The sequence below is a fragment of the Apaloderma vittatum genome, unplaced genomic scaffold, assembly GCF_000703405.1.
Source record: "Apaloderma vittatum isolate BGI_N311 unplaced genomic scaffold, ASM70340v1 scaffold3289, whole genome shotgun sequence".
Classification (NCBI taxonomy): domain Eukaryota; kingdom Metazoa; phylum Chordata; class Aves; order Trogoniformes; family Trogonidae; genus Apaloderma; species Apaloderma vittatum.
Genome location: NW_009733376.1, coordinates 21,515 through 48,446, shown reverse-complemented (window position 1 = coordinate 48,446; position 26,932 = coordinate 21,515). Strand labels below are relative to the sequence as shown.

Here is a 26,932-nt window from a genome sequence, read left to right as displayed (position 1 = left end):
TTAGAGAACAGTAAGAAATGGAAAAGGTCCTCACCGGATCTCCCCGTTCTTCCCTCTGAACTCTAGCAAAAACCTCATGTATTTATGTGAATACAGCCCCTCTTATGGGTTAGCAGAGGAACTGGCAGAGTCCCGCTGGTAGCGAGGAAGAGCAATTCCTTTGGCAATGTACCTGCAACATCAAATTCAATCTCGAGCACCACTTTGTTCGTGAGAGCGGCATCACGCAAAAGCTGATTAGCTTCCTCCATAGTCCCGTCCTCAGTTGCAATGCCGTTGATAGAAAGGACTCTGTCTCCTACTTGTAGCAGCCCACACCTGCAGTCCACATCAGGAAAAGAGGAGAAGGGAACAAGGAAGCAGGGAAAAAAGAGGAAAGGAGGAAGAAAACAACCCCACAATCAGCCATGAGTTACTTTTGCCAGGTAAATCTGTTATAAAGCGCGGAGTAGTGAGAAATCCTGCAGAAGTGGCCCCAAAGAGATGACAACCCATTCTGCAATGTCCGTCCTCATGCTGAGAGCCCCTGGACAGTCACAAGCAACAAAGTCTTGTGGTTTACTTAAGTTCAGACATACTTTGCTCCTAAATAATCATTTTCAGTCACAGAAAAAAAAACACACACAAAAAGCAACAAAAAAGAAATCCTCACCTTTTTAAAAGCCAACACCACGGCCAAGAGATGAGGGTGATAAATGCAAGGGCATGTGCCCTCCTACGCTATCTGAGGACACAGTTCTTTCCACATGTCTACATCCTCTGAAACCCAAACTACTGGCACTGAAAATGGCACTGATTCCTCTGCTTAATACATGGCTAATACTGAAGCTAGAATCCAATGAAGTCACTGAAATGTCAGCAAATTAGATAATCATCCACCCCTTGTAACTGCATTTCTGGAATCCACACTGATACTGTTTAACTGTCTTGAAAGGCCAATATTATTCTGATGCTACAGCCTGCCTTGGTTTAGACCCACTTTCTCTAAGAACAGAGATCAGCAGGTTTTTGACTTTGGAAGAAAAACAATGATGGCAAGGCATGGTTTGTCTCTTATTTATAAGCAAGGTTTTTTATACGTGAACCCACAAATTCCGACATTTGCATCTCCATTTTTTATTATTTTTTTAATATACCGCAACACCAGCAAAATAATCCCCCAAGTTACCTCCAAAACCTAATCTGAGCTGGCCTGTGGCTCTACAAAATCAAAAATGTGGTGTTCCCTGTGACCGGCCACAGGCAATCGCCCACCTTCCTTCTCCACGCCCGTCGTCAGTGGTTCACTATAACCACAACTCTTCAGACTTTCCACCCATCTGTAAGGCTGTCCACTTGAGTAGAGCCTGGGAAACCATCCATCACTCATCATTAATATAAGCTACAGGTTGGTCTCCAAAACAGGCAGAGAAAGTCTAAGGTTCACCTCAACATTTGGAGTTACTTTACTACAAACATTTCCCAGAAGGCATCAGCTATCCTCTTTTGAACCTTCTTCAGAGGATCTTTACTCTCTTCCTGTTTAATGATCAAGCCCATCCTTCATCCTCTCCTTTCTAGATGTCAGCTTGCACTGATACTTCATGGAAGACAGCTTGTTTTCTACTAATCCTTCTAGCCACTCTTCACAAATCACACCTGACTCAATTGTAAGAAAACATGGCACTACAGCTTCCAGGTACATGAAGATGGCATCAAAGGACCCCGATAGGGGTTATATACCTTCCAACAACAGGGTGTACATGAAAGGCCAGCTTATCAAGAAAAAAATACACACATACAAATTCAAGAGAAATGCACAAGCACAACAGTTCTTGTTGGTGGCCCATCAAACGCTGAGATATGAGCAAGTTCAGAGAGAGCCTAGGGAGGTTATTTTACTGGTAGGAAGGTACTGAACTTACAGTATATTTATGCTGCTGCCTGAGTTCATGCCATCCATTAAAAAAATGCTGGCTATTTTATGAGATGTAAATTCAGAATTGTTTGTTCAAGGAGACTTGGATTAAGACAGACAACTCCATGGTGTATAAATGAATCCACCCTTGCGAATAAATTACATCAAGTTTAATCACAGTCCGTTACTGGATTCGTGGCTATGCAGCCACTTAGATGTGCTTGGAAATACCAGCTAATAAATACAAAGATGGCAAGGAGTATGAGAGATGCCTCCTCCAGCACCAAGAGCTCTTTTGCTAAGGCCACAATGCACCTTTTAGAAAGAAGGGATCAACAGCTCCATCGCATACATATCACTGTCATTTCAAGGTCACAGAAGGACACAATCTATTTTGGCACCACTGTTGCAGCTGCAAGGGCTGGCAGATCACCAGATACTTTTACACAGCATCAAACTAAACGTTTGCCATCTTTTCCACCAGAGTTGCCTTCCACGAAACAACCATTTCTCATGTTTCTTCAGTCAAGGGGTCTTTTATAGCCAATAGCTCTGTTAGGTCAGAAGTATTTTATTTCATTTACTGCCAGCCTCAGTCAATCATGGTTGTTTAAACCCCAGCCTTGTAGGTTTATAAAAGCTTGTGGAGTGAAGTCGCAACCTTCTGGCTTCCTCAATGAGTGCAAGGAGAACCGAGGTGCCTTATTTAACCCTTCAAAATAATTCCAGAAACACTAGTTTCAAGCTGTCATGTGCCCTTGCACTGGGAGCAGGACCCAGGAAGCCAAGGCTCCTGCAGATGTCTCCTTGGCTCTGCTGTGGGATCCTATATGAACCTTTTCCCAAAGAGAGAGTATCTGTCTAAAAGGTTCACAGTCTTAACATCATGGGTGGAGAAGTGATTTAAAATCAGAAAGAACAAGAGTACAGGCATCCCCTGGAGTGAGAGACAGCCCAGTGGATGTGTTGGAGTCCATGACTGGAGCGTCCCCCTGCCATTGCAGAGATTTGCATTTTGTCATGACTTATTCCCTGGGCTCGAAGACAACAACGGAGCAGCAGAGGTGTCTTGCTAGACACAAAGCAGCACCTATTCAAGCCTTGGGCAGAATATGTGCTAAAGATCTTAGCAGCAGCAGCACCTGTGTGGTCACTCTAGCTGTGGGGTGAGCAGCAGCAGCTGTGACCACGGCCACATCACCGGCTGCAGAAACCCATCTGTCATGCCCTACATGCCTCCAAGTTGCCTTGCACAGGTGCATCTGTACATCTCTGTGTGCATATTGGTGGGTGAGTACCAGCCCCCAAAAGATCAAAGCTTTGCTGACAGCTTCATCCAGCTGCTAAACTTTCCTCTTGCAAACTATTCATACTCAAAAGCCAGAAACACAATGATCAAACAACTTTGTCTGAGCAGAGCTAGTTTGCAGGAAGCATTGATTTTGGATACCACGATGGAGAAGCCAGATACTCTTCCACTGCTGTCAGTGACAGCTGGAGGAGGAAGGACACAAAAGCTGCGTGTTTCAAGACAGCCAAGAAAGCACATCAGACATATTTCCACTCCATCCTCCCTGCTGATAACAGGGGCTGAATCACCGTCTCATTTGCAGCCCAAAGGCTTCATCCTGCACCCAGGAAACAAAATCACAGGTGGGGAGGGAGGCCTGTTAGAAGCTATTGGCTGTAACACAAATCACAAGTCAGGCAGGTGAGAGCTTTTGCTTCAAACTGCCTGCCACAAGCCAGCACCAAGCAGATAAAAAATTCAAGGCAGCCCAACCTTCCTGAAAAGAGAGTGATGCTGTCCTTCTCCCTGGTAGTACTCACATTTGCCAGATACACAAGAGGCAGCACTTCCACAGCAAGCCAGATGGACAAAGTGAATATGGACTGTGTGCTTGTGCAACTCATGTTCTAATCCACAGGTCTTGCACCAGAGCATGTGAACATGCAGGCTGCCACATCTGATCCCTATATCCCCACTGCTCACCCTCTTTTGCAGAGCAACAACTGCAGCACAAGAAAAAACACAGCCCAGCCTCAGCTGAGATTCTGGCTTGGTAAAGGGGAGAAAAATGGCTCTGATGGCTTGGGCTGCACTTACTGGAGAATGTCTCCAGGGCAGGGAACTAGGTATCTGGGAAGAATTGAGCAAACAAGCTCTGTGGGATAGCAAGAAACAAAAAATGAAATGAAAACATGCGACTGCCTTTTTCACCTCACTGCAAACCTAGCACGCTTATCAGTTCAAAATGGGGAGGAAAGACAGTGTTTTTCTGTCAGCTAGGAAGAGCAGCACAGTCTAGGAGACGAAGAAATATGCCACAGAGATTTAATCCCCAAATCAAATCTGGGCTGCAAACACAGAGAGGATTGCTCCCTGTCACCAGAAAACAGAAGGCAGCAGCCAGGAGAGCGCAAATCCTGCTGGGTGGGCAGCCGAAAGGGAGAGCAGCGTGTGTGACACATCAGAGCCAAGCAAGACTGCACCGCGAGTCTCTGCTTTGGCTCCAGGCTTGGCAAGAGGATAAAGCAAAGCCAGGCGGACTTCAGCACATCTCCCTCCTCCCCTGGGACATCAGGCTTTGTTGCTGCATGATTTATAAGAGGAGTTTGGTGCTTTGCTACGTGAGCCAAATTCACCCTGGAAATAGAGGATAAAAAAACCAGAAATGCCACCATTTCCCTTTTTAAACTCCATTTGGAAACATACAAACCAACAAAAGGCATAAAAGTTTTTTGAAAACTCTCTTAACCTGTGTCACTCAGGATAATTCTTTTTCCTGTGCCTGCCTCTTGTCCCTGTCCTCCCATGGACACAAGTCCCAGGGACCCATGTCCTTCGCTGCCTCTGCATCACTCACATGGAGAAGACACCACACAGAGACTGCAAGGACTTGCATTTCCTTCTCTAGACGCTTTCCCTGCCGTACCACTTCCTCACTTGCTGTTTTCCCAGGCTGGCATGGGGACACTAAACCATCAGTGGATGCTGATAAGACACTTGGAGATTTCTGCTCCCTAGGAAGGGTCTGCAGCCGGTGCTGAGCACTGCCACGTAACTGCACCTCTAGCACCTCCAGGCAGGACAGATCACCAGTGGAAAGCACAGATAGGAAGAGAAACCAGCATGGAGCCATCAGTGTCAGCTCACCCACCTCTCACTATTTCATCTGCTTAATGGAACCAGCTCTCCTTTCCACTCCACAAGAGCACAAGGCTTTTCTTACTAAATAGTCCTCGTGTGTTTAGTAGGAAAAGCCTTGCTAGAGGGCAGCAGCATTGTAGGCTACAGGCTCTCAAGCAAACTTTAAATCCAGCCAGCAAGGGTTTGGGAAAAGTTTAGCCAGAGCAACCAGAGCGCCTGAGCTGAGGCTCGCCCACCAGAGGAATCATTGCTGCCACTGTCCCGGGGGGTTACACGCAGCAGTTACTGCATTCTGCTCTTTTCCCACCATTATAGAACCAAAAGCAAGAGTGCTTAAATGCAGCACCTACCTGCTCCTCAACCAGAGCCCTCCTCTGCTGTTCAAAACCTTGGCTTTAAGGCTAATTTATATTGCCGGGCTCTGCTACAACGAAACCAGGCAGAAAACACTTTGCTGGGCCCACTTGTTCAGGTCTTTCCCCTTTCTGTACCCAGACAAAAGCTTTATTTTCAAAGATAAAGGCAAAGAAAAGGAATGGGAATGGCACTCTCACACAGACACACGCTCCCTTCCTCCTCCTCCCAGAACAGCCGCAGCCTGGTGCCAAGACGTTCACCTGGGATGCGAGGGAGGCCGCGGTCAGCCGACGAGTGCAGAAATGGCAGTGACAGTAAACCATGCCCAGTGAAGAATGGGAGATATTACAAGGATGATAGTAAATATCTAAATGAGCCTCTGAGGAGAGAAAACAAACCAAACCATGAAATGTTCAGCAGCAGCACCATCAGCATCCAAGGGCAAGGTCTCTAACCTCTCTGCCGGGCTGTCAGGCTCAATAAAACGGACGAGAGGTGGGGAAGACAGGGTTTCAGTAGCAAAGATGCCTCCCTGGAGCTGAAGTCCGAAGCCATTCAAAGGGTCTCCCCTGAGCACCACCTCTGTCGTCTCCGTGTGGACTATCTGCCCGCCAGGACCCACTGTGCTGGAGGCCAGCGACACTGAGAGGAGGAGAGAGGCAGAAGGTCAGGGTAGCCACGGTCAGCATAGCAGATCTGGTCACAGACTTTGGTCTGACAGTGGTGTGGACAGTAACTGAGGATGTGGGAGGCACTGGCAGTGCTGAGATGAGCCATCCTACCCCAGATAACAGTCAACAATAAGGACAGCAAGGCAAACACGCATGCCCCGTCCAACCCTGCCCCAGCCCACCACCACTCTTACGTGAGCTCTTGTGCTCCTTCTTCTTCTGCCTCCTCCTCAGCATGGTGGTGCGGGGGCTCATGGGGTGAGAACTGCGAGGTAGCGTGTTAGAATTCTGGCAGGGGAAGCCTTGCGCGTTCATGGTGGGAGACGAGAAGTTGGCAGTCACCAAAGCTGGGGAAATACAGAGCGTGTTAGGGACATGCACAGAGAAGGGCAGCAGTGGGTTCACCTCAAACACCTAACAGGTTCAGACTAGCTCCTTCTTCCCAGCTCCAGGACTCAAGACAAGGCGAGAACCTTGCCCTGGGCTTACAGCTCCAGGAGAGCTGTGAGAGTGGGCTTGGACTCCAGATGGACATAGCTCTCTGGCGTGCAGTGACTCCAGTGACCGGGCTGCCTGTTGCTGTAGCATCCAGGCCCCCAGGTGAGAAATGCATCATGGATACAAAGAGACACTGCAGCTTGAACTTGAGTCGCTGGGCAACTGGGCTGCCGTGTTTGCTTCCCTCAGTTCAGACACAGTGCACTGTTTCTTCCTCCTTATTTTAATCCCCATAAGACAAGAAACTTGGGGTTGCACAGAGCCAGCTTCATGCCAGAGGCGGGGTTACAGGGGTTGAAGCCGCCATAATCCTGCTGCTAAGGTGCTGTGTGGCAGTAGGGCTGAGCTGAATGCATTGTCATATCACATTCCTACACATCACCAGAGATACCATCCTTATCTCATGGAAACTCATTTTTGCCATATGAGACCAAGCACTGAGGTGAGGACTTAAGAGGATGGGAGTATGGGTCTGCCCAGCGCACTGCTTGTATTGAAGTTACCAGATCTGTGTGTGCTGGGCTGCAGACACTGATTTTGTACCTCAGCACTGGACTTGTGGAAACAGACTCAGGAGACCAAGGAGAAAACAAGTGACAAGCCAGGCTATGGAGTTGGGTATTAAGGAAATGGAGGGAACAGCGTGATGGGGACAGTGCCACACGCCAAGCTCACATTTGCAGTAATCCTGTCCAGATGTCTGGTTCCAAGTGGGTGTCTTGCAGTGCCCAGGGTGGTGGGTGTGACAGTAGTTGACACAAGGGTCCCAGCAGTGGTGGTGGTCACTCTTCTGCACCTTGACTGATGGCATCCAGGGGAACAGAAATCACCACAGGCAGGGAGAAGTGAGAGAAAAAAAAGGTAATAAGCTTAAGCCAGGAGATTGTAGAAAACAGTCTCGTACCAGCTCTGAACAAGTCAGGACCCAACTACAGTGTGTCAAGCACCAGCAGCGAAAACGCATCCCCACGTAACCTCACGACACTTGATGCAAAGTGGCAGAAATCCACCCTTTCCCCATAAAAATCTTCACTTCCTGAGCCAATGGCCTGACTAAGCCGCGTTGGCAGCACACAGATGTCATTACCATTTGCAGTCTGTTGTGCGACATGCAGGAGCTCTCCCAGCCACAAGTTTCCCACAGAGGCCATCAGCATTATCTGACAGCACCGGGGAAACCTCCTTGTGCTGTTTCCCACCTTGCTGCTGGAGCTGCCCTCCCGGGGACGTGGCTCAACGCCTTCTGCACATGCCAAGGACAGCTTTGAGCACTTTGCTTGGCTTCAGCATTTCGTTGTTTAGCAGCTGGTCTTGGCCAGGAATGCACATACGGATGAAAGAGAGGAGTAGCAGAGGGCTGCCTCCAGCACACCAGAACAAAAGGGATTTTATACACCATTGCCTAAAGGCAATTACGGAGGGCCACTGACAGAGGAAAAGACGCCAGCAATGTGGCAAATAGTAAATTAAAAGATGGCATCAACATGGCAGACTCTGCTCAAGGGCATTCAACTGCTTTAGCTTCAAGTCTAACCTCAGCCCAGCATATGTTGGCAGAAATCTGTTGCAATGTGACATTCATCATCTGGAAAACTCTTGTCTCAGGAACTTTGCGACATCAAGTCACAGTGCCACAAGTCTCCTCTGAAGTGTCTCAAACACCGCCCCAGGCACAGGTCCCTCTCCTGTCCTCTCTGATGCTTCTTTTGCCCCTGGGTATCACAGGATCACTTTTCTTTTCGTTGCCCAACACCACTAGGTTCTCTCTCCTGAATCTCTGCACCATGCTGTCTGGATCCATCTTCTTTCAAGAGGAATTGCTGGCTAACGAGCAAGATTGTAATCATCTGTTTTATTCAGCTAAGCGTGAAAGGCATCCCATGGTGGAGCATCGCTACAGCCACACATCATCCCAGAGCCCTTAACCTCACAACCGCTGGCACTGACTGGCAACCGCCTTCCCAGGATGAGATCTCCTCCAGGCTCTGTGTCCTCCAAGCAGGTAGAAATGCCTCCAGTGCTGGCACTGTCAGAGCTTTCTGAGGGTGCAAAGCTGGGACAGGGACTCGGTTTATTCAGTGAGTCCACCCAGAGATCTCATCTAATGGTCATCTGTTAGTGTCTTTAATGGTGGAAATCCATTTTGTGAGCGTGCATCACAGGCATCGAATCATTTAGGTCAGGGTTTCCAACTAATATAGTGATTATATACAGTCTTTGCTAAACATTTAGTGAGTTTAGCACTTAGTCTATCAAGCTCTTAAAAATATACTTTCAGCTCCGAGGTTTTGTGGATTCAGAAGTAAATTCAGAGCCAGACAGACTTTAAAAATAAAAATGTAGCTGTATCTAGACAAAAAGGAAAGTTCTTAATAAAATTAAGCACTTTGAACATGAGGGACAGAGCTTACAGGCATCTACACAAAATAATTTAATCCATTTATAGTAATTAAAATTCTCCCATTTGTCTATAAATTCTTAGCTTACATCCGACAACAGAAAAAAGTGCCTTTGTAACTTGGCTGTCAGTGCATTGGGGAAGTGAAGATATTTTGAACAATTCTGTGACAAAAACCTGCAGCAGCCTTCCCCAAGCTTTCACACATCATCCCTGCCTGAGGAGATCCATCCATCCCAGCACCGCCTCTGGGCACCACCTGCTCCTGTTGATCTTGTGAGCAGGACTTAATTCTCCCACAAACTCTCCAAATGCCCCCAGAGCCACAGAGAAAGCAAACTCAGTTTGACAAATCCTCTGCTTCAGCATTAGACCATATCCTTGCATGGCCCCTGCAGCTTCAGATCCTTCTCCACCTCCTCAATAACCGGATTTTGATTGCACGAGAAGCCACTTTTAAAAAAAATATAATGACACACCCCATGCAGGCACACACTGGAAGGACTAAGTAACGCAAGTGCTCAATAGGGATGTCTGTACGGTCTCCCCTCCTCAGCTGCTTTCCCTGGGCTTCACTGTCTTGCCTACCACAACAAGGTTTTTTTGCAGAGACCATTTTTTCCTTATTGCACCTGTTTGCCTCCCTAAACTCCCAAAAAGCAGCCTGTGAAGATGGCACTCTGAGTCTGGAGCAGAAGGTCCAGATGCAGGACTCCAGCGCAGTTCCTTGGCTGCTCACCATGGGCTGTGTGATGCCACAGCTGGTTACACCCCTGAGGAGTGCTGCTTCCTGAGCTGCCTCTCTGGCCCAAAACACACTCCTTCTTGTCCTCACCACCCTCCATCAGCACTAGTGAAGGTTCAAGCTCAAGCACTGGTCTCCAACCACACACCTGTGCCTCCCAGCAGTCATGTGGATGAAGAGCATCCTTCCCCACAATCCTTTGCATGTTAAAGACTTTAATTAAAAGCAGAAACAATCATTATATCCCTTATTTTCCATATTCATGTATTGCAATTATTCTCCCAAGTTTGTGTCCAGAAAACTGATTGGATGTACAGAGGTTTGGGTAAAAGGGCTCTGAACACATCAAGCTGTCCTTCCACAGATCTTCCTTCTCCTGAGGTGCTGCTGAATGCATATATTCTGAAAGAAGATTGGGACCAGGGCACTAATGGAAGGAGGAGAACAGTTCACTTTAACAGCCGTCAAATAACGATTATAGCTTTCCATTTTTCTTGGGCACAAAGGTCAAGTCATCCATCCTCTTTGTTAAACTGCTTTAATTCTGCATAAATTGGACTGGACACATAAGAGAGTTATTTCTAGACATGGAGATATTACATTTTATGTTTCACTGCATGGTGTTAAAGAAGACAACACAGATATTTTCCTACTTTCCCCAAACCACCCTAGAAGGGAACAGAAAGAAGAGCTTTGCCCAGGCTACTGTGCACCAGTATTATTAAAATGCATGTCCTAAAGAGACAAGTGATTAGAAATGGTTGCAGAAGGGGCTGGTACTGAACAGTCACGCTGAACACTCCAATTAAAAGACCACCAGTATTGACTGTAACAAAACAGCAGGCAGGAGTTGCAACAAATTTACTAGTACTCAGGTTATGTTCACAATGAAATTTATATAAAAGCCTAAGTCAGCCTCTCACATGGAAGGAGAAACTAAAGGTGAGCAGCAAGGATGCTCATCAGGGTGAATTCCTAATGGGGTTTACAGGCATTTTGGGCTTGATTTCAGTGGAGCTAGCATTTCTTTCGGGGGGGGAGTGGAAAGCAGCAGCTCCAGACGCACTGACTCTACCTCTGTCGCTCAGACACAGCTGCCTATCAAAGAGTCTGGTCTGGAACATGAACACTCACGTCACAGCTTTGTTTCCTACAGAAGTCCAGAAGGACCCTAACTAGTTACTGACATGTCCTATACAAAGCCTTACCGGGCATCAGCAAATGAAAACTGAGCTTGGAAATACATTTGCCAGCCCCAAGGTTGTTTTCCTCTCTCTCCATTAAAGTGTCTTTTCTGAGATACTAAAGAAGCAGCTTGCACAGCACTCAGAACTGCAAAATCCTGGGATTCCCAGCTCCAATTTCCCCATTCAAACACAGATGTTACCTTTTTTTTCCCTATTCACATCCTTGAAGAACACCATCTAATCACATGCATTTCATCAAAACATTTTTTTTTTTATTTCCCTCCACAGATGTCTCTCTTTGGAGGCTGTTGTCAGCATTCAAAAGCAACAATAACTCCAGTAGTGACCTCAAGTGAATGTGGAGGGTGGTCACAGTTTTTGCACAGAGGACACACCTGTTTCTGGAGGCTTCAAAGGCAGTCTGCTTTGGTGAACAGGTAATATCTCTAGCTTGACGTTTTCTGAAGTGGCAGCTAAAAGCTGAGTTGCCTCTAATAAGGAGCAGTGCTCTGTGCTTGTGCCATCTATGGAGAGAATATGGTCGCCAACATGCAACGCACCACATCTGCAAGGGAAATAGCAAGAGACGTAATTATAGACACAGCCAAAACCCACGTCCTTACAGTTGGGAGCAGACAATACACAATCCAGTTGTGAATTATTGTGAGAATTAGCATGATTTTTTTTTTTCATATCTCAATTTTTTACTTTCAATTTGAACCTCAGGTTCAAATGATGCCCAGAGTATCAACCAAGACGGTTCATGTTTGAGTCAGTGCTGCTGGTGGCTTGGGAAAGATCTTTTTAAGTTTTTAATAGTGTCCACTCATAGCTGATCTGGATGAGGGCTCACCCAGCAGCATGGTTAATGTGACTAGCTGACTTGCCCATCAGGAAAAGGCTCTAGCCAAGAGTTTCCAGAATAGGCTTTTGTCATTCCACAGCTCTGTGGCAGTCAGATCCAAAGTTTTCAAACCAGAGCTCAGCTTTCACATGCACTGAGTTACTTTCATTCCCGGTGAGGAGTGTCCACTGGCATTGGGTCATATATTTTTAGCATGTTTACTGCTAAGAACATGTGGACACGACCCTTTCAAGGTGAGGCAGGGAAGAGTAGTATACAACTAACAGAGGGATAAAAAAAACAGCAGGGAAAGGAAAAGCAGAGCTAGGAGCAGCCTGTTCAGCTCTGTACCTGTCCACCACGCTGGCTGGCTTGATCTTGTCGATGACAATAACCTGCTTGTTCCGGTGTGTGGTTGTTGTCAGTGTGATTCCTAGCGTAGACCCCGGAGTTTTTGCTATTTCAACTAGTAAAGGACCTGAAGCATTTGCTACAGTATCTGCAAAACAAGAGAGCATCTGAAGACACTTATCATACAGCCTTTTCCATTTCTAAACGCAGAGGATGGACGAATAGTCCTGACTTGCCATATGTACCAGCAAACTTGTAGTTTGAACTTCCTACAGTCTGTATCACATGGTAACGTAACAAAAAAGCAAAGAAGCAAAATTGCTTCTACATGAACCATATATATAATAATGAAATAAAGAGATACTACAATAATTCACTCATGAAAGCAACTGCCCTGCCTCTTTTCTTGGGGTTAAATAGTAGATCCAGAAAGAAGTTGTTCAAAGGCTGTGCAGTAGTCACATCAACTGTACTAAAAACACTAAAAAGGAAGATCAGAAGGAGATCACTGTTACAGGCTTCTTCCCAAACAAAAAAGAAAAGGCATAAAGAAACAGGATCGCACTTTCTGAAGTACTCAGAAGTCTTGCAGGCTGATGACCAGCACACAAGCCAGTCAGCCCCTGTGTGCTTCAGTACCAGCTTTGAAATATCATCCCAAATGCTCCTCCAGTGCGACCGTGGGAGCAGAGACACAGCACTACCTATCGACATGCTTACAAAAGCCTCCGCTTTCCCATCAGACAGTACAGGGGTAACTCATGTTTAAAAGATGCATTTCTGCAATAAGCTTCATAGAAGCTCTAAGTGAGGCTGTGGAACTCCTACAAAATTGCATCTGTTGGCATAAGCCTGCCCCATACCTATTCATCTCTTCTGAGGAAGGGGGAGGAAAAAGAAAGCCTGTGTCTTCTGGCTGATTAGACAGAAATTCCCTCCACCTCTGTTATACACATTTGCTTCCAGATTACCTAAAGCCAGCATAAAGAGGCTGGATTCATGAACGCGTTATCACCACCAGACATCCTATAACCAGCACTCCATGTCTGACCCCTCCCCAAAGGCACTTCATGGAAAGCCAGCCATCCACTTTGAAGGAAAGGCCAGCAGATTCCTCTGAGAGCTTGATGCTCCCTCAGCCCTTAATTATTCATAGTAAGGCTTTTCTCTTCCAAAGCTATGCTCCACTAAAAATGCTGATGCTATTTGGCTCCAAAACTTGATGCATGGCTCATTCTTGCTCTCTGATAACTGGGAGCGTTAACGCAGATCCCAGAAGCTAAGCTGCAGCGAGGTCTTTCCTGAGATTTGTTGAAGACGCTGAGTCTCTGGAGATAAAAATTTCCCTTGGAAATTTACCCTGGGGATCAGTGAGGAGGAACAAGCCATGCTAAAGGTTATGCAGGCTTCGAACAAAACCCTGTTTATTCTCTGTTGAAAAGGACTGGGGAGATCTGCAGGCCCTGGTGAAAAGCACAGTCCCAGTTCAATCAAAAGATGTACAAACCATCCAGGTAAAGCCTGCAGAAGGTGCACTTAAGCCTCCGTTAGCAAAGGAAGCACCAAGAGACTGAGGATCTCTTCCAAGAGCAAACACCAGTTATATGTTGGTTTTGCAGCTCACGCATGTCCAGCACATATGCTCCGAAAAGGGATATGACTGAAGGGAAGGAGATGTGAAAAAAATCATGAAAAAAAACTTGCTGGAGTGGTAGACCTTTCTTTGCAAGGAAAATACCTACTCTTCTTGATTTTACCCAGCTTCCAAGCTTTTTGGCTTTGCCAAGTGGTTTCCAGGGCCACCTCAGCACAATAGTGAGAAGAGCAAGCTTTGGGTACCTATTTCCACGCCAGGGCCTGGGCTGTCAATAAGACCATAGGAAATCCCAGTCTCGCCTCCAGCCCATGGTCCTTCCTCCCACCACACACAGCATGGGCCACACCATCATCCCTTTTAATTCCCATTTCCAGCGGCACAGATGAGAATTGCTCCAAATCCATTTTTCAGAGGAGTTTGTTGAGGCAATACCAGCCAAGTTGCTATTAATTATTCGAGGGAAAGATTTAGCTCAAATCAAAGGTCAGGAGTCTCAATTTAGCAATACTTGTGAGGTGTGATTAACATGGAGCTATTACACCCAAGCCAATTTAAAAATTAAAAAAAAAAGATACAAGGGAAACAGAGTCTACTCCATGTAGTCTGACACCTCACTGCGGAAGGTACAGGAGAGCTGGCTACCCCATTGCTCAAAGCTGGGGGTTGGCAGGTGTTTTGTAAAAGATCCTTCTCCTGAGAAGCTTATTCTGGAGGCAATACTGTGGGGTTTTTCCTTCTTGCATTAGGTTTCCTTGAGCCTCATGTGGCTTTGCTCCACCGCCTAATGAGGAATGGCTCCTGTAACCAGGTTGGGAAGTGTTACAAGCACTTGCCCAGGGAGTAAGTGAGGTGTGCTGGTAGGGATGACTTTTACCCTGCTGTAGTGCGCTTTGTGGAAGAGAACGTAAAAGGAAAAAAGGAAAAATGGAAAGGGAAAAGGTACCCCCTTATAAATACAAACCAAATAACTCAAAGTCTCCTAGAATAACCAAACCAGGGAGCCACTCGCACCCTAATACAGCCCAGCGGCTCATGATCCCTTCAGCTTCATGGACACATGGAGGCATCTGACTTCATGGACCCTCTTCAGGTACCACCCCCTGCCACCATTCTGCGAACACCCAGCGGTCACCTGTCTATGGGACACTACCAGCCCTCTAGTTCCATCAGCAGGAGAGCCTCACAGGACTAAAAATCTCCAGCCTAAAAACGAATGGACAGAAGGGCAGCCAGAGGAAGGGAGAGGAGGACACAGCAAATTGCTTTGCTCAGTTATCATCTCTGGCAGAGAGCTTCCCCCCTGCATGAGTCAACCCTAAAAGCTTGCAGTGCAGTACCTCGTGCCATGGCACACACAGCTTATATACAGAGAAGCTGTTCAAATGCCACCAGTCTCCAGCCGATTAGTTTATTTGTTTTGTTTTGAGGTGTTTTTCTCTTCCCCTCCCCTTTCTTAAAGGGCCATTCAGTAGAGTGTTACCAGGGGAAAACATCTGTTCATTGCAACGTTTATCTGGCATCAGCAAAGGGCAGAGATTTTCCTGAAGCCCAAGAGAGGTGCATGCCCTGTTTGCACTCCTTTTAAATGGAAATGGCAGATTAATTTAATTCCTTTGGTGGCCTTGAGAAATCTCATCTAATTTGGTTAAAAGCCTGCTGCAGCCCCATCCTGCGCTGGTCTCCCTCATGAAAGTCCGACAGCCAGGGGATGCTCGGTGGCGACGGCAAAAAGGCGCTGCAGCCCTCGCACCTGGAGTGGGGGTGGTCCCATGCAGCTCATCCTCAGCATGCGATTTTGGCTGGGAAGCCACACAGCCAGCTGGGGAACACCATGATTCAACACTCCCCCACAGCAGCCTTGGTCTCTCACCAAGGACAGATGCAGAAAAAAAACTTTCTCTCTTCAAGGGTGAGTCCTCATGTACAGCTGGATCAGTGAATGAGCACAAAGTAAAAAACCTCTATTTTCCCTGGGGATGAACAGGCCAAGCACCACTTCATGGCGATGTCCCCACCTCTTACATTGAATCAAGCAAACCATGCCGTCACATGTCCCCTCAGCCCCTTCACCAAGTTTTCCAAATGGGAACTAAAAGTGCTGCCTTCAGGCTAATAACATCCCTACACTACTTCCAGCACCTGCTCTTCCCTTCCCTCATCATCCTCCTGTGGCTGGTAAAGACAATCTCTGTAACCGTTGTGATTTGGGGATGATGCACTCATCTCTCATTGCAATTATTAGCTGTTGTCTGGCAACTGTCTGCAGAAATCATTTTAAGCTACACATTTTGCATCACCTTTTCTTAAAAGAAAGCAGGGAGAGCATATCCCTTTACAGTGCTGGGGAGAAGCACTCTCTATGCAGAAATTATCTAAGAAAAGGGATGGGTTTAGATCTTGGTTGTGGTCCAGAGTACAGCAATGCAAGATGGAGAAACACTGCATAAAACTCTGCCATCGCTCTGTGTTCACTCAACCCTAACAGTTCTAGGTGGGAGGGTTACTCAAGAAGAAATACCAAGACACCTTCAAGGCTATTTTTGCTTCAAGTCAGGTTTTAAAACAATCAACTTGCTGCAGCATAGGCACCAGGGGACTGTAGAAACAACAAAATCCAAAAAAAGCCCATTTCCCACGCACCATTAATTGTTTGCTACTGTTCAGACTTGACAGCTCTGTGCAAAATCCCTCCTCCTCTCTGCCTGCCCCCTCCCCGGGCAGGGCTGCCAGCCCAGCCAGCCTGCGAGAAGCGGAATAGACAACCCTTACCAACCGCTGCAGAGTTACCACAATCACAATCATACAGAAAGGCAGAAAATAGGGTTCAGGTAGTTTCTGATTTCCCTCATTTAAGTATTTCCTCTTTTTCACAAATACCAGCAAATTTCTAAAGAGAAGCTGCTCCTGTCACGTGGCGGAAGGAGGGCAGCATGCAGCCAACTGCCAATGCATTGGATTTTCCTTCCAGCTCTCCCAACAGAGCCCAGGTCTGCGTGGCACGGTGCTGCCCAGATCCTGGCAGCCTCCTCCCCAGGGGAGATCCCGTATGGCCACGCTTGTGGAGCTTCTGCTGAAAGGAAGGGGGAAAGCTTGGGGGAGGGAGTCTTAAAAGGAAGCAGAAAGCCCTCAGGGCTGGCACAAGTAGCTCCCTTATCCTGATGCAGCCTTCTTGCGCATTGCATGGAGTGAGTGCTGGTGTTCTCAGCTCGCTTTCCTTGGGGTTGGTGTGGTATCAAACTCTCAGCTGCAGATATGTTTTATCTCCCACCTCACTGACATGGTATCACAGGCTCCAGCTCCTCACTGGATCCTAAGCTCAGACGTGTTGAACTGGTTTGTGAGATCTATGGAGAAGGCTCCAATCTAGTCCAGCTTGTGGCTTCAAGTAAAGGCAGAACCCCCTCTGGAGACGTATAAGCAACATCAAACTCTAATGTATAGCTCAACGAGCTTCCAGAACCACACAGCTTCAGACTCTGTGGTAACCTTAAACTCATTAATGTCGCCTCTTGCAGTAACAGCTGTGTGTCTCAAAGCCAGCTCAAAATGACTTTACAGTAGCTAATAATAAACCCTTTCCCAAGGCTTGAAACAGAAAATCAAATGAAAAAAAAAAAAAAGACACCAACCCTCCAAACTCTCAAACTTAATATCTACTGTGAAGAACACTTTTTAGAAATATCCATTCTCTGTCCTTCAGTAAATTCTGTCTTATTTGGGGTCAATCAGTTGATCACCCCTCATTTATTTCAGGAGCAGATCTGAACTAATGTTTCTAAGAAAGGGAATAGCTCCAGAATTAAGCAAGGTCACATTTCAGAACTGAAGCCGCAGCCACATCAAGTCTCTGCCTGCTTGCAGCTCACTCCCCTCACACACCGAACAGCAGGGTTTGCAATGCTGGCAGAGCCCCCTTTAACTCCTGACTTCTCCTATGCCTTCTTTGCCTACATTAGAAAACCTTTTTCCTCTCCTTTAAAACCAGTCATCATTCCCATCAAGGCACATCACGGCACAAGGGTATTTCAGATGCATGCAGCCCAGCCAGCTTTGTGCTCTACACCCTACACCCATGTTGGCAGCACACTGCTCAGCAGTTTTTCCACTGGAAATGAGTATCCCAGTTACTGTGTCTGCTCTCAGATACCTTCCAGGCAGTCAGAGAAAATGCCACCACAACCACCTTGCCCTTACCCATGATGGTCACATCATACTCGATCTGGAAGAGTGCCTCCTGGCTGCACTGCCGCAGGATGTTGAGGGCATCAGCGTGGGTCATGCTGTGCAGAGGGATCCCATCAACGCTCAGCAGCCTGTCCCCAATTTTCAGGGACCCTTCCCTGTAGGAAGCCACAGGCAAAAGGGTTTTTTTGTGTGTGTATGTATTTACTTACATCTAGATATATTTTCTGTATATTTTCTGTATTTCTATACATATATATTGTATAAATATTTTGTGTATTTCTGTATATATATAGTCAATTACTTTGATCCTGTAGGAACTGAACATTCCTTGGGACAGTAGTTTGGGTTATTTATAGTACCAGGTGCATCACATTAAATTAGCGGCATGAGAATGGATAGACTGCCTCTTGCTTTCTAATACAGCATGAGCTATTCATCTGCACAGGGTTAATTAAGCGGCTGTCTCTGGAAGAGGAGTTTCTGCTTATAACTACAACATCTACCCATGGGTCAGACTATGAGCCCCAGGACCCATCCTCCCCATACACCACTGGTCCCACACCCTCACTGTGCTGTTCTACACCCCCAGCATGAGAAGCGTTGGGGAGAGACCAGTAAGGAGGACAAGGACACAGGCCCAGGAGCCCGGCAAGAGCTGCTGGTCTGTTGGAGGTGCAAGAGGAGCATTACCTGTCTGCTGGACCACCCGGCCTCACGTAGGTGAGCACCAGCGGTCTGGACTTGTGCCAGTCTTCATGGGCTCCCCCTGTAATCAAACAGGGAAAGCTGTAAGACACTGGAGGTTTGAAAATCTGAGAGTGCTGAGAAAGGAAAGACATTTATCACATAAGAGCTGACAGCCTGGAAGAAAAAAAGACTACCCTGGATTAGGCAGCCGGTAGTCCTTCAAGGCTGCACAGGATACTCTCCAGGACACACTTTTACTTCTCAGCTGAGGTTTGACATTCATTTTCCTACTTTCCTCTTCCCAAATCACCTCTGCCAGTAGCTGTTCTTTTTATGTTTTTCACTGGAGAAGCTACTAACCTCTCAGCACGAAGCCAAAGCTGTTGCCTTCCTTGTAGAGGGACACCTCGATGGTCTTGGGAATGATGCCAGCACTGCTCTCTGGCACTGAAGGAAGAGAGGAAGACTCAGTTACCCTCAGACAAATCTTTCCTATGCCACCCTGCAAAATAATGCCAAAACTCATCCAAGCAGCACTGTCCAACACCCATATTGCCTCTTCCCTGTTTGGAGGCAAAAATACCTCAACCTGGATGTGTGAACCTTTGTCAGAGTCAAGCTTCATGTTTTAGGATGATTTCACCAGCTCACTGCTGTGCATCTCCCCTCAAATTTATTTTGGTTAATACTCTGACATTCAAGTAAAACCACCTCATTTATCAACTGGTTTTAATGCATTCAGCATTACTGAAAAGCCAGAAGCTTCTGCCACAGATGGAAACTTATTAAAAAAAACCAGTAGCAGTGTAAGGAATCAAGGCACCAGCTGACCTTAAAGAAAATGAAAATCCAAAATCCTCAGTGCAAAAGGTTGAGGGTTTTTTTTTTCCTTACTTTTCATATTTTGACTTTAAAAAAGATTAAGTGAATCCTTTAAACTGATCCTAGGGGCAATTCAGTAATTTTATGTTAAATATACAGTTCTATTTAATGTACAAAAGTAAAGAGAAAAAGAAAGAAACTGTTCCCGTCCCTTACCATCCCCCTGTTATTCAGTGATTTATTGAACTACTGCAGTGAATATGGGAAAATTTCCCAGCCTTCTCCATTCAGAACTGCACATGGCATATTTCAGTCTGGTCCACTCCAAAAAGATCAATTCCTGATCTTCAAACCAAGCGCAATGAATGGCCACAACGATAATCAGAAAAAAAGACCAAGAGCTTGACTTCAACCAGGCAAAGTGGAGCTGAAGGCTCCTCTAGGCATGTCCTCGCCAGCATGTCCCCTTGGCTCATGAGGGTGCTTTTGGAGCAAACTCTCCTCCCTGTCCTCAGCAGCCACGCCGGTCCTCACTGCCAAGCACCCTGAGGGCTTACCACCTGCACGCAAATTCGGGCTAAACTAATGAAAAAGATGTAGAGCACAGGCATGGTACTGCCTTGCAGGCAGGTAGCCCTAGGGACCAGGCTGCAGCAGGGCCAAATAAACTCTCAAAACATTGTCCCCCACACAGCCGCTTTGCTCCAGCTGTGCACAGGCTGCAACGAGGACACGGCCTGGAAATATTCCAGAAGGGAAAAGCTCAGGACACAGGAAGGCTCCCAGATAAGGGGTGACACTCACACACCAAGAAAAGGGTATAAAGCATCCACAAAGGAGTTCGGAAACCATCCAATTTCTGTCCTAAGCATCCAAGCATGAAGCTCTGCAACAGCCTTTCATAAGATCAGTGGGGAGCAGGAAAACCTAAGCTAGTGTTAAAGCAGGACTTGGTTTATTTATGAAAGAGATGATACAACACAGTGGCCTGAAAACCAGACTTGGACTTGCAAGGTCTCTTTCAAAGCAGGAAATTACAGAGTGGGGAGAAAAATCCAAACCCACAGGCACAAGCGATTGAAATACTCTGCATTTCTGCTCTTTGCCCAGGGAAAGAAAGGGAGCGAGAGAGAGGAGGGCGCACCCAACAGTTACAAACCCTCACCGCAGATAAAAGCCCACAATGAGCTGGAGCAAGGCAATACTTGAAAATTCCCTGTACTTTGCAGTGTCTCTTTGTTTGGATTAGTCATAAACAGCATCAATAATCTCACTGAAGAGAAGTCACTATTTCAGCATGCTCTTCCTGCTGTTTCAGAGGTGGGGACATTTTCATCGCTGCTATTGATTGAGCCATGTAGCACTGGCACTGCTCCTTAGCCGGTAAGTACAGCTTATCAGATTCCTGATAGCCAGGCTCATGGCTAAGGAGAAAGGTTAAGACTTGTCATCTCTAGTGAGCACGAGAACATGAAAACTTGAGCTCCAGGTTTACTAGGGTTGTATGCAAAAGCTGACTAAGGTTTACAGCACAACCGAAGAGGATGACAGACAGAGATTCAGCTAATTCAGATTTTATTTTTTGTTGTTCTTGAGGCTTTAGATGGTCATTTATATATTTAATACTTCCCATGTAAAGGCAGCAGCTACAGTAAAGCTATGAAATGTAAGATAGCTTCCTATCTGGGTCAAAATGTTTAGATTTCATTAGTTTTGTTTTTCCTGTCATCTTATTTTCAGTTGTTCTATTCCTTCTGCCCGATCATCTTCTGATTGATCTGGGTAAGGGAATGAGTAATAACCAGGAAGATTATTTTCACAATGCAAAGACTGTGGTAAGAAAGTGTATCGAGGAATTTGTTTTAATCAGAACAAACAAATGAGGGCAAGAGCGCAGTCTCCCACGTCAGGACAAGAGCCTTGTTAATGCTAGTTGGGCTTGCCAGCTTCTGCCAGGGCCCCTCAGCTGGAAAGTAAATTGCTTCAGCTTTCTTTCAAAGCATCTTGAGGAATAACAGCACTTGCCACAGTTCAGACAAGAGGATCTGGCCGTACATGCTGAAGACTGAATAAAACCTTCTGTAGCCACACTCCAAAAGGGATAAAGAAAAACAAGCTGAAGCAGCATCAGGAGGCAGATTGGCCTGTGCTACCGAGTCACTCCGAGGCAAGACAGACCTAATCAGCCATCTCTCACCAGTGTGCATGAACAGGCACCCACTGTGCTGGAAAAAGCACTCTGCTCCGACTGCACACAGCTCTGCAGCATCCACCGCGGCGCCGCGAGCAGATGAAGGCAGAACGTGAAAATGCCCCTGGATACTGCCTTGGCCATGACGGCTAAGGCACGAGCAAGCCCATCTGTACCCCAGGACAAAAAAGCAGCCAAGAGAAGGGAGTAGCTGTTTCAGAGAGGCACCCACCGGCTGGCGGAAGCTCGTACTCTACTTCCAGCACGACCCTTTCGCCCACGTTTTTCAGCAGGCTTATGATCTCGTCATGCCGCAGCTTGGTCAGGTTAATGCCATTCACCGACTTGATGTAATCCCCAACGTTCAGCTGGTCGCTTCTGCAAATAAAGAAGAAGAAAAAAAAAAAAAATAAGTAGTGGTAGCACAAAGTCTCTGCTATGCTCAGCCTGAACATGCCGCGCACACTTTTGGTAACTGGGGGACTTTCCGAACAAGCCGTCAACATCAGGCTGATCTTAGCTGCCTGATTGCACATGCCTGCTATCAGAGGGAAGTGCTACAATCGAAGCCATCTATCTTTCCCCAGTGGCAAGCGTTCAGATCTGTACATACAGCAACAATCACAGTCTACATGTTCACAACCTCTCTTTTTGTTGCTCAGTTCCCATTCATCCAAAGCAATCAGTCAAAGGGAAGCACACGAAGAGCTGTCAGAAAAAAAAAAAATCCAGCAGGAAAAAAGAAAACATCTATCCTTTTGCCTGTTTTCTGCAAAATTGTTCAATTACTCCCTCCCTTTTTCTGCTTCCTGGAGCCTTTCTTCCATTCTTTTTCTGAGCCAATAATGTTACTTACATACTCAGTATTCAGAACAGATACAATATTAAACCACTTAGCTTGATCAAGATGTATTGTACCATGCAGCTCTCCTGACAAGGCTGCCTAATTTCACAGAATCCCAAATATCCCTACACAAATTTCAGAGCAGAAAAGCACAGAGCATGGGAAATAACTCAAAATAGAAGAAGCTCTACTTACTGAAGCAACAACTTTGCATTCTGGGACACTTGAAAAAGGGAGTCAGATGCCAACTATTTTAATTATAAACATATTCATTCGTTATCTAGAACATGCAACCATTCCTCTCCAGTTTTACTGTGCTCTCTGCACCCCATTTCAGCTTCTCACCTTGCAGCCAGTCCTCCTGGCCTCAGATTGGAGACTCTTGGCTTTCCATCTTTGTCTGTGCCACCTGAAATGGTTAATCCAAGGGTGCTTCCTTCTTTCTTAATCAGCTCCACAATGGTGACCCCTCTGAACTCCTCTGAAAGATAAGGAGCAAAGGCAAACATCTCAGTGGAAGGCATGCTGCTCCCAATGCCAAGGACACCCCTTTTGTACAGGAGGTGTGTGAGCAGAGCTGAGAGGATTTATACAGTCAGCTTCCATTTATTTAAAACGAAACTGCGAAACAGAAGTGCGCGCTGCATGGACCCACAGCCGTGCAGGGAAAGCTTTTGCATGAAGGTCTTTCAGACAAGACCAAGAAGGACAAGGCAGAGGAGTGAGGGCTTGTGAGAGGATAAAAACTTTTCTGTTTCAAAGTGCTGGAGGCAGCAGAAGTACTCAAAATCAAGGTGATGGGATCTGGGCAGTGGTCTGGGGACACTACCTCAGGAATGACGTTTGATATGGAGCAGAGTGGGTGTTAGGAAAGCTGCGTGTCAGGCAGTCACAGTTACCAAGTAGGTTGCTGTGGACTTGCAGTAGCTGCCTGGATGGACAGAACAGGGTGGCTCTTAAAATACCATGATTCAAAAAATATCATGAGAAGAGCTGGGAGATAAAGAACGTAACGTGGAGAAGGTTGGGATCCTGCCATCACAGCAAGGGAAGGAGAGGAAGGCATGACCTTCGCTCATTCGTAGCAGTTTCCCCACCCATCTGCACGCGGTCTAAGTCAAATTTCCTCCCTATTACCCACCCCACCTACACCTAGAACGGAAGACACGAGTCACTTTTAAACATAGGTGGTTCCACAAGCGCTGCCCGCCATAATAAGTACGGCAGAGTCAGAGTTAGGGGATGCACACCCCATGCCTGCTGCACTAGCACTGCTTCTGTGTGCTGCAGGCAGCATACACTTGACCTTCCTTTAGTCCAAGGTGACGTTCTTTTTTGTCCACCACCTATATACAAGCCTGACCCGATGCCAGCTTTGATCTCATTACAGCTTATGTCTGAGTTTTACAAAAACAGGGTCCTTAAACTATTCCAAGTTCTGGATTTGACATGGAGGAGGGGAGTGAGCAGGAAAGCCAGTACTGGCCTGAGGAAAGACCAAGAGCTCTGTGAACTTGGCAAAAGGCAGCTCCACATTAATCCATGTGACAGCACTCGCACTCTTTGCTCAAAGGAGGACTAGCCCTGGGGCAAATCAGATGACTTTCATGCCTTGCCAGAGCCTCCTCTAAGAAGCTTTTGCAGAATTTATCTACAACATGATCCATTCACCTCCACTATCTCCAGCATACTAAAATCTCCCATAATTTTACAGGAGAAAAACAGTCTCCCTCATACAAGAGCACCTTTTGCCAAGTTTTTTTTTTTTGCCAAGATTGTGCAGAAGAAGGTGGGGATGGGCATTGGCAGCACACGCTAAACAGCAGCGCCACAGCTGTGGACAGAAATCCATGCACAACAAAACCCACCACGTTTAAATGAGATACTCTATTTGGAGAGGCAATATTTGAAATTTCTTGAACACTATGCTTTCCAGAGCAAGGCAACGTCTCTTAAATAACACATGTTCACAAAATATCCATGCTAGTGCAGAGCTTCCCCCTTCCATCCTCTTTTAATGAGAAAAAACACAGTGTCATTTGGCACTGTGGTGTCTCGTCGCCAGCACTTTGCTCCTTCTATAAGGCCACCATGACACCAGAAATTGCACCTTACATTGAGCCCTGCCATGGACTATCTGCTTTGTAAAGCACTTCCTGGAATAATCTGTGCACTTGATTAACACAAGCAGGGAACCTCTTTGCAATCTAGTGCCAGTCTGGAAGGTGTTTAGGCACTGCTGGGCACCCATTTAAGATGGCACTGGCAGCTCGTTGTAAAACATCAGGTCCATAATGCTTCTGCTCTTTAAACGCAGCTTTTATCCCTTGCCAACTACAGTAACTTAGTTTTCAATTCACCAGCCCAGGATCCCAGGGGCTGCCAGAAACTTTGTGGGCGCTCCCTGCCGTGCTGGAAGGAACACCATCCGGCACTACCCTGCAAATTTCCTCTCAACTACAGACATGATCAACACAGATGGTGCTGCAAGGGCAGATTATTAGCTCTTCAATAGGGTTTAATTTTGATCCTTGATAAGTGTTTAAAATGAGAACTCCCAGAGTGCAATTACTCATTGTTATGGGTTCAAGGAGAAATCACTGCTCTGAAAAAATGGCAAGTCCCTGAGATCAATCTATCAAGGGATTTTGACCAATGCCTCTATAAATCTACTGCTGCTATCACAGACACACACAGATGTAAAAGTGAACTGCTAAGGAGGATCTGGTCCTTCAAGACATCATTTTTAAGCGAGTAGTCTTGGATTTCTTCTATTGGCATGTATGCTTGGATTTTGCTGCTCAAAAGCATCCCAGAGCAGGAAGAGCACACCTGAATTTTGACCTCCGCATCATGATGCCTTGAGCTGGACATACTGTCTCTCATGAGCGGGCAGTCAGCCTCTCTCCATCAGCGCTGCGGTACAGCGGCAACATTTTGCAGAAGCTGCAGAGGATGCAGAACATCCCCTAGAAAAATTGCTGAATGATAAAGCAATAGCAAAAGGGCTCTGTTTCCTCCGCATCCCTTAGCACACACTAAACCAAACCTATGACTGGGTTATTAACGGTCAGAAGTCAAAACCAAGCCCTGGGCTTTATTAGGAAGGAGACAAGCTGTCCAGAGCAGCCCATCCAAACCAGGTGGCGTGCTACTGGCAGGCAAAGCCCAGCACCAACAGAGGGAACCGTACTACCAGCCCCCAGAGCTGTTTCAGGTTTATCTCACACAAAAGTCTGCTGTGACTGACTAAATATCAAAATAAACTTAGTCACACGTGGGAAATACGAAGCTTGCCAGACACTGCCAGCCTCCCTCCCCACCCAGCAAGCTCAGATGTGGCAGCACTTCTTCCCTCTCTCCTTTGCTGCTGTTTTCTTCTTTGTGGTTGTCAGATCAGGGCAGGAACCAGTTCTCTCCCAGCAACCTGTAACCACCATCAACAGCTCCATGCCAGACTGTGATCGCACCAGTAACATACCACTGAGACCAGTTACCACAATCCATTTCTGCCCTCCAGAGTAAGCCTTGCTGAGAGATGTGCCAAAATGAGTGCCTTGCATTTTCTTTACCCATTTTAGGGGTAGCCAGGTAAAGCGTAATGGATGCCCCGAAGTTTTAGAGCAGGAGCTGATCACCACTCCTTTACCTGGGATGCTTTGCCTTCTGGAGACCAGGGCTGCGTCCATCCCACCAGAGTCCTTGCTCCCCTTCGAGTAAGGGCCATCGTCTGTGAGCAGAGCAAACACAGAAGCTGAAGTTAGTACCAAAAGCAACCAACAACAGAACCAGAGCACTTTAAAAAGTCTGTCCTGATAACACTGGAATTGGGATCACATCTGTAACACAGAACATAGGCAAGAAAAATCATGACCAGCCCTTGTTTTGCACTCTGCTGTGTGGGCTGTCTTGGTTTTTAGAGAGAGAGGGGAAAAAACCAAGAAGGCAACATTATCTGATTTATTCCTCTTGGAGCTAATCCATTAGGAGAGAACAAAATTCCCTTACTCCTCTAATTATGTGGAACAGCTGAGGACAGAGAAAGCTGTGGTGGCATTAGTCTCACGAGTTTTAAGTCTGTCATTACGCTTGTGAAGAAACCTATGGTCTTTGGAAATGGAGTTATACATCAGGACACTAACAGGGCACTAAATCACCATACTTGAATGAAATTGCCTATTCTTATAGATCCCATTATTTCAAAGTCACATTTTCTTGCTGCTGTTTCAGTCTCTGTACAATATAGAGAGCACCTTCACTTAAGTGATTTTTTTTTTTTAAAAATGTCAGATGAAAGAGAAAAAAGAATTATCATGGAATCATAGAATGCTAGGGGTTGGAAGGGACCTTAAAAGATTGTCTAGTCCAACCTCCCTGCCAGAGCAGGATCACCTAGAGCAGGGCACACAGGATTGCATCCAGGTGGGTTTTGAAAGTCTCCAGAGAAGGAGACTCCACAACCTCTCTGGGCAGCCTGTGCCAGGGCTCTGTCACCCTCACAGTGAAA

At 46.5% G+C, this 26,932-nt stretch overlaps 1 protein-coding gene across 1 annotated transcript in view; it reads right to left on the bottom strand.

Annotated features, from left to right (window-relative positions):
- Positions 1-26,114, bottom strand: part of LOC104278769 (glutamate receptor-interacting protein 2-like) — a 58,318-nt gene extending 32,204 nt beyond the window's left edge. Inside the window, exons 1-12 of the mRNA XM_009875851.1 lie at positions 26,075-26,114; positions 22,771-22,906; positions 21,814-21,959; positions 18,929-19,015; positions 18,572-18,647; positions 17,891-18,036; positions 12,100-12,247; positions 11,300-11,469; positions 7,250-7,375; positions 6,271-6,423; positions 5,804-6,047; positions 173-318 (exon numbers count right to left, since the gene is read on the bottom strand). Coding sequence (XP_009874153.1) covers positions 173-318; positions 5,804-6,047; positions 6,271-6,423; positions 7,250-7,375; positions 11,300-11,469; positions 12,100-12,247; positions 17,891-18,036; positions 18,572-18,647; positions 18,929-19,015; positions 21,814-21,959; positions 22,771-22,906; positions 26,075-26,114 — 1,618 coding nt within the window. The remainder of the gene's footprint in view (positions 1-172; positions 319-5,803; positions 6,048-6,270; positions 6,424-7,249; positions 7,376-11,299; positions 11,470-12,099; positions 12,248-17,890; positions 18,037-18,571; positions 18,648-18,928; positions 19,016-21,813; positions 21,960-22,770; positions 22,907-26,074) is intronic.
- Between the last annotated feature and the right edge of the window lie 818 nt (positions 26,115-26,932).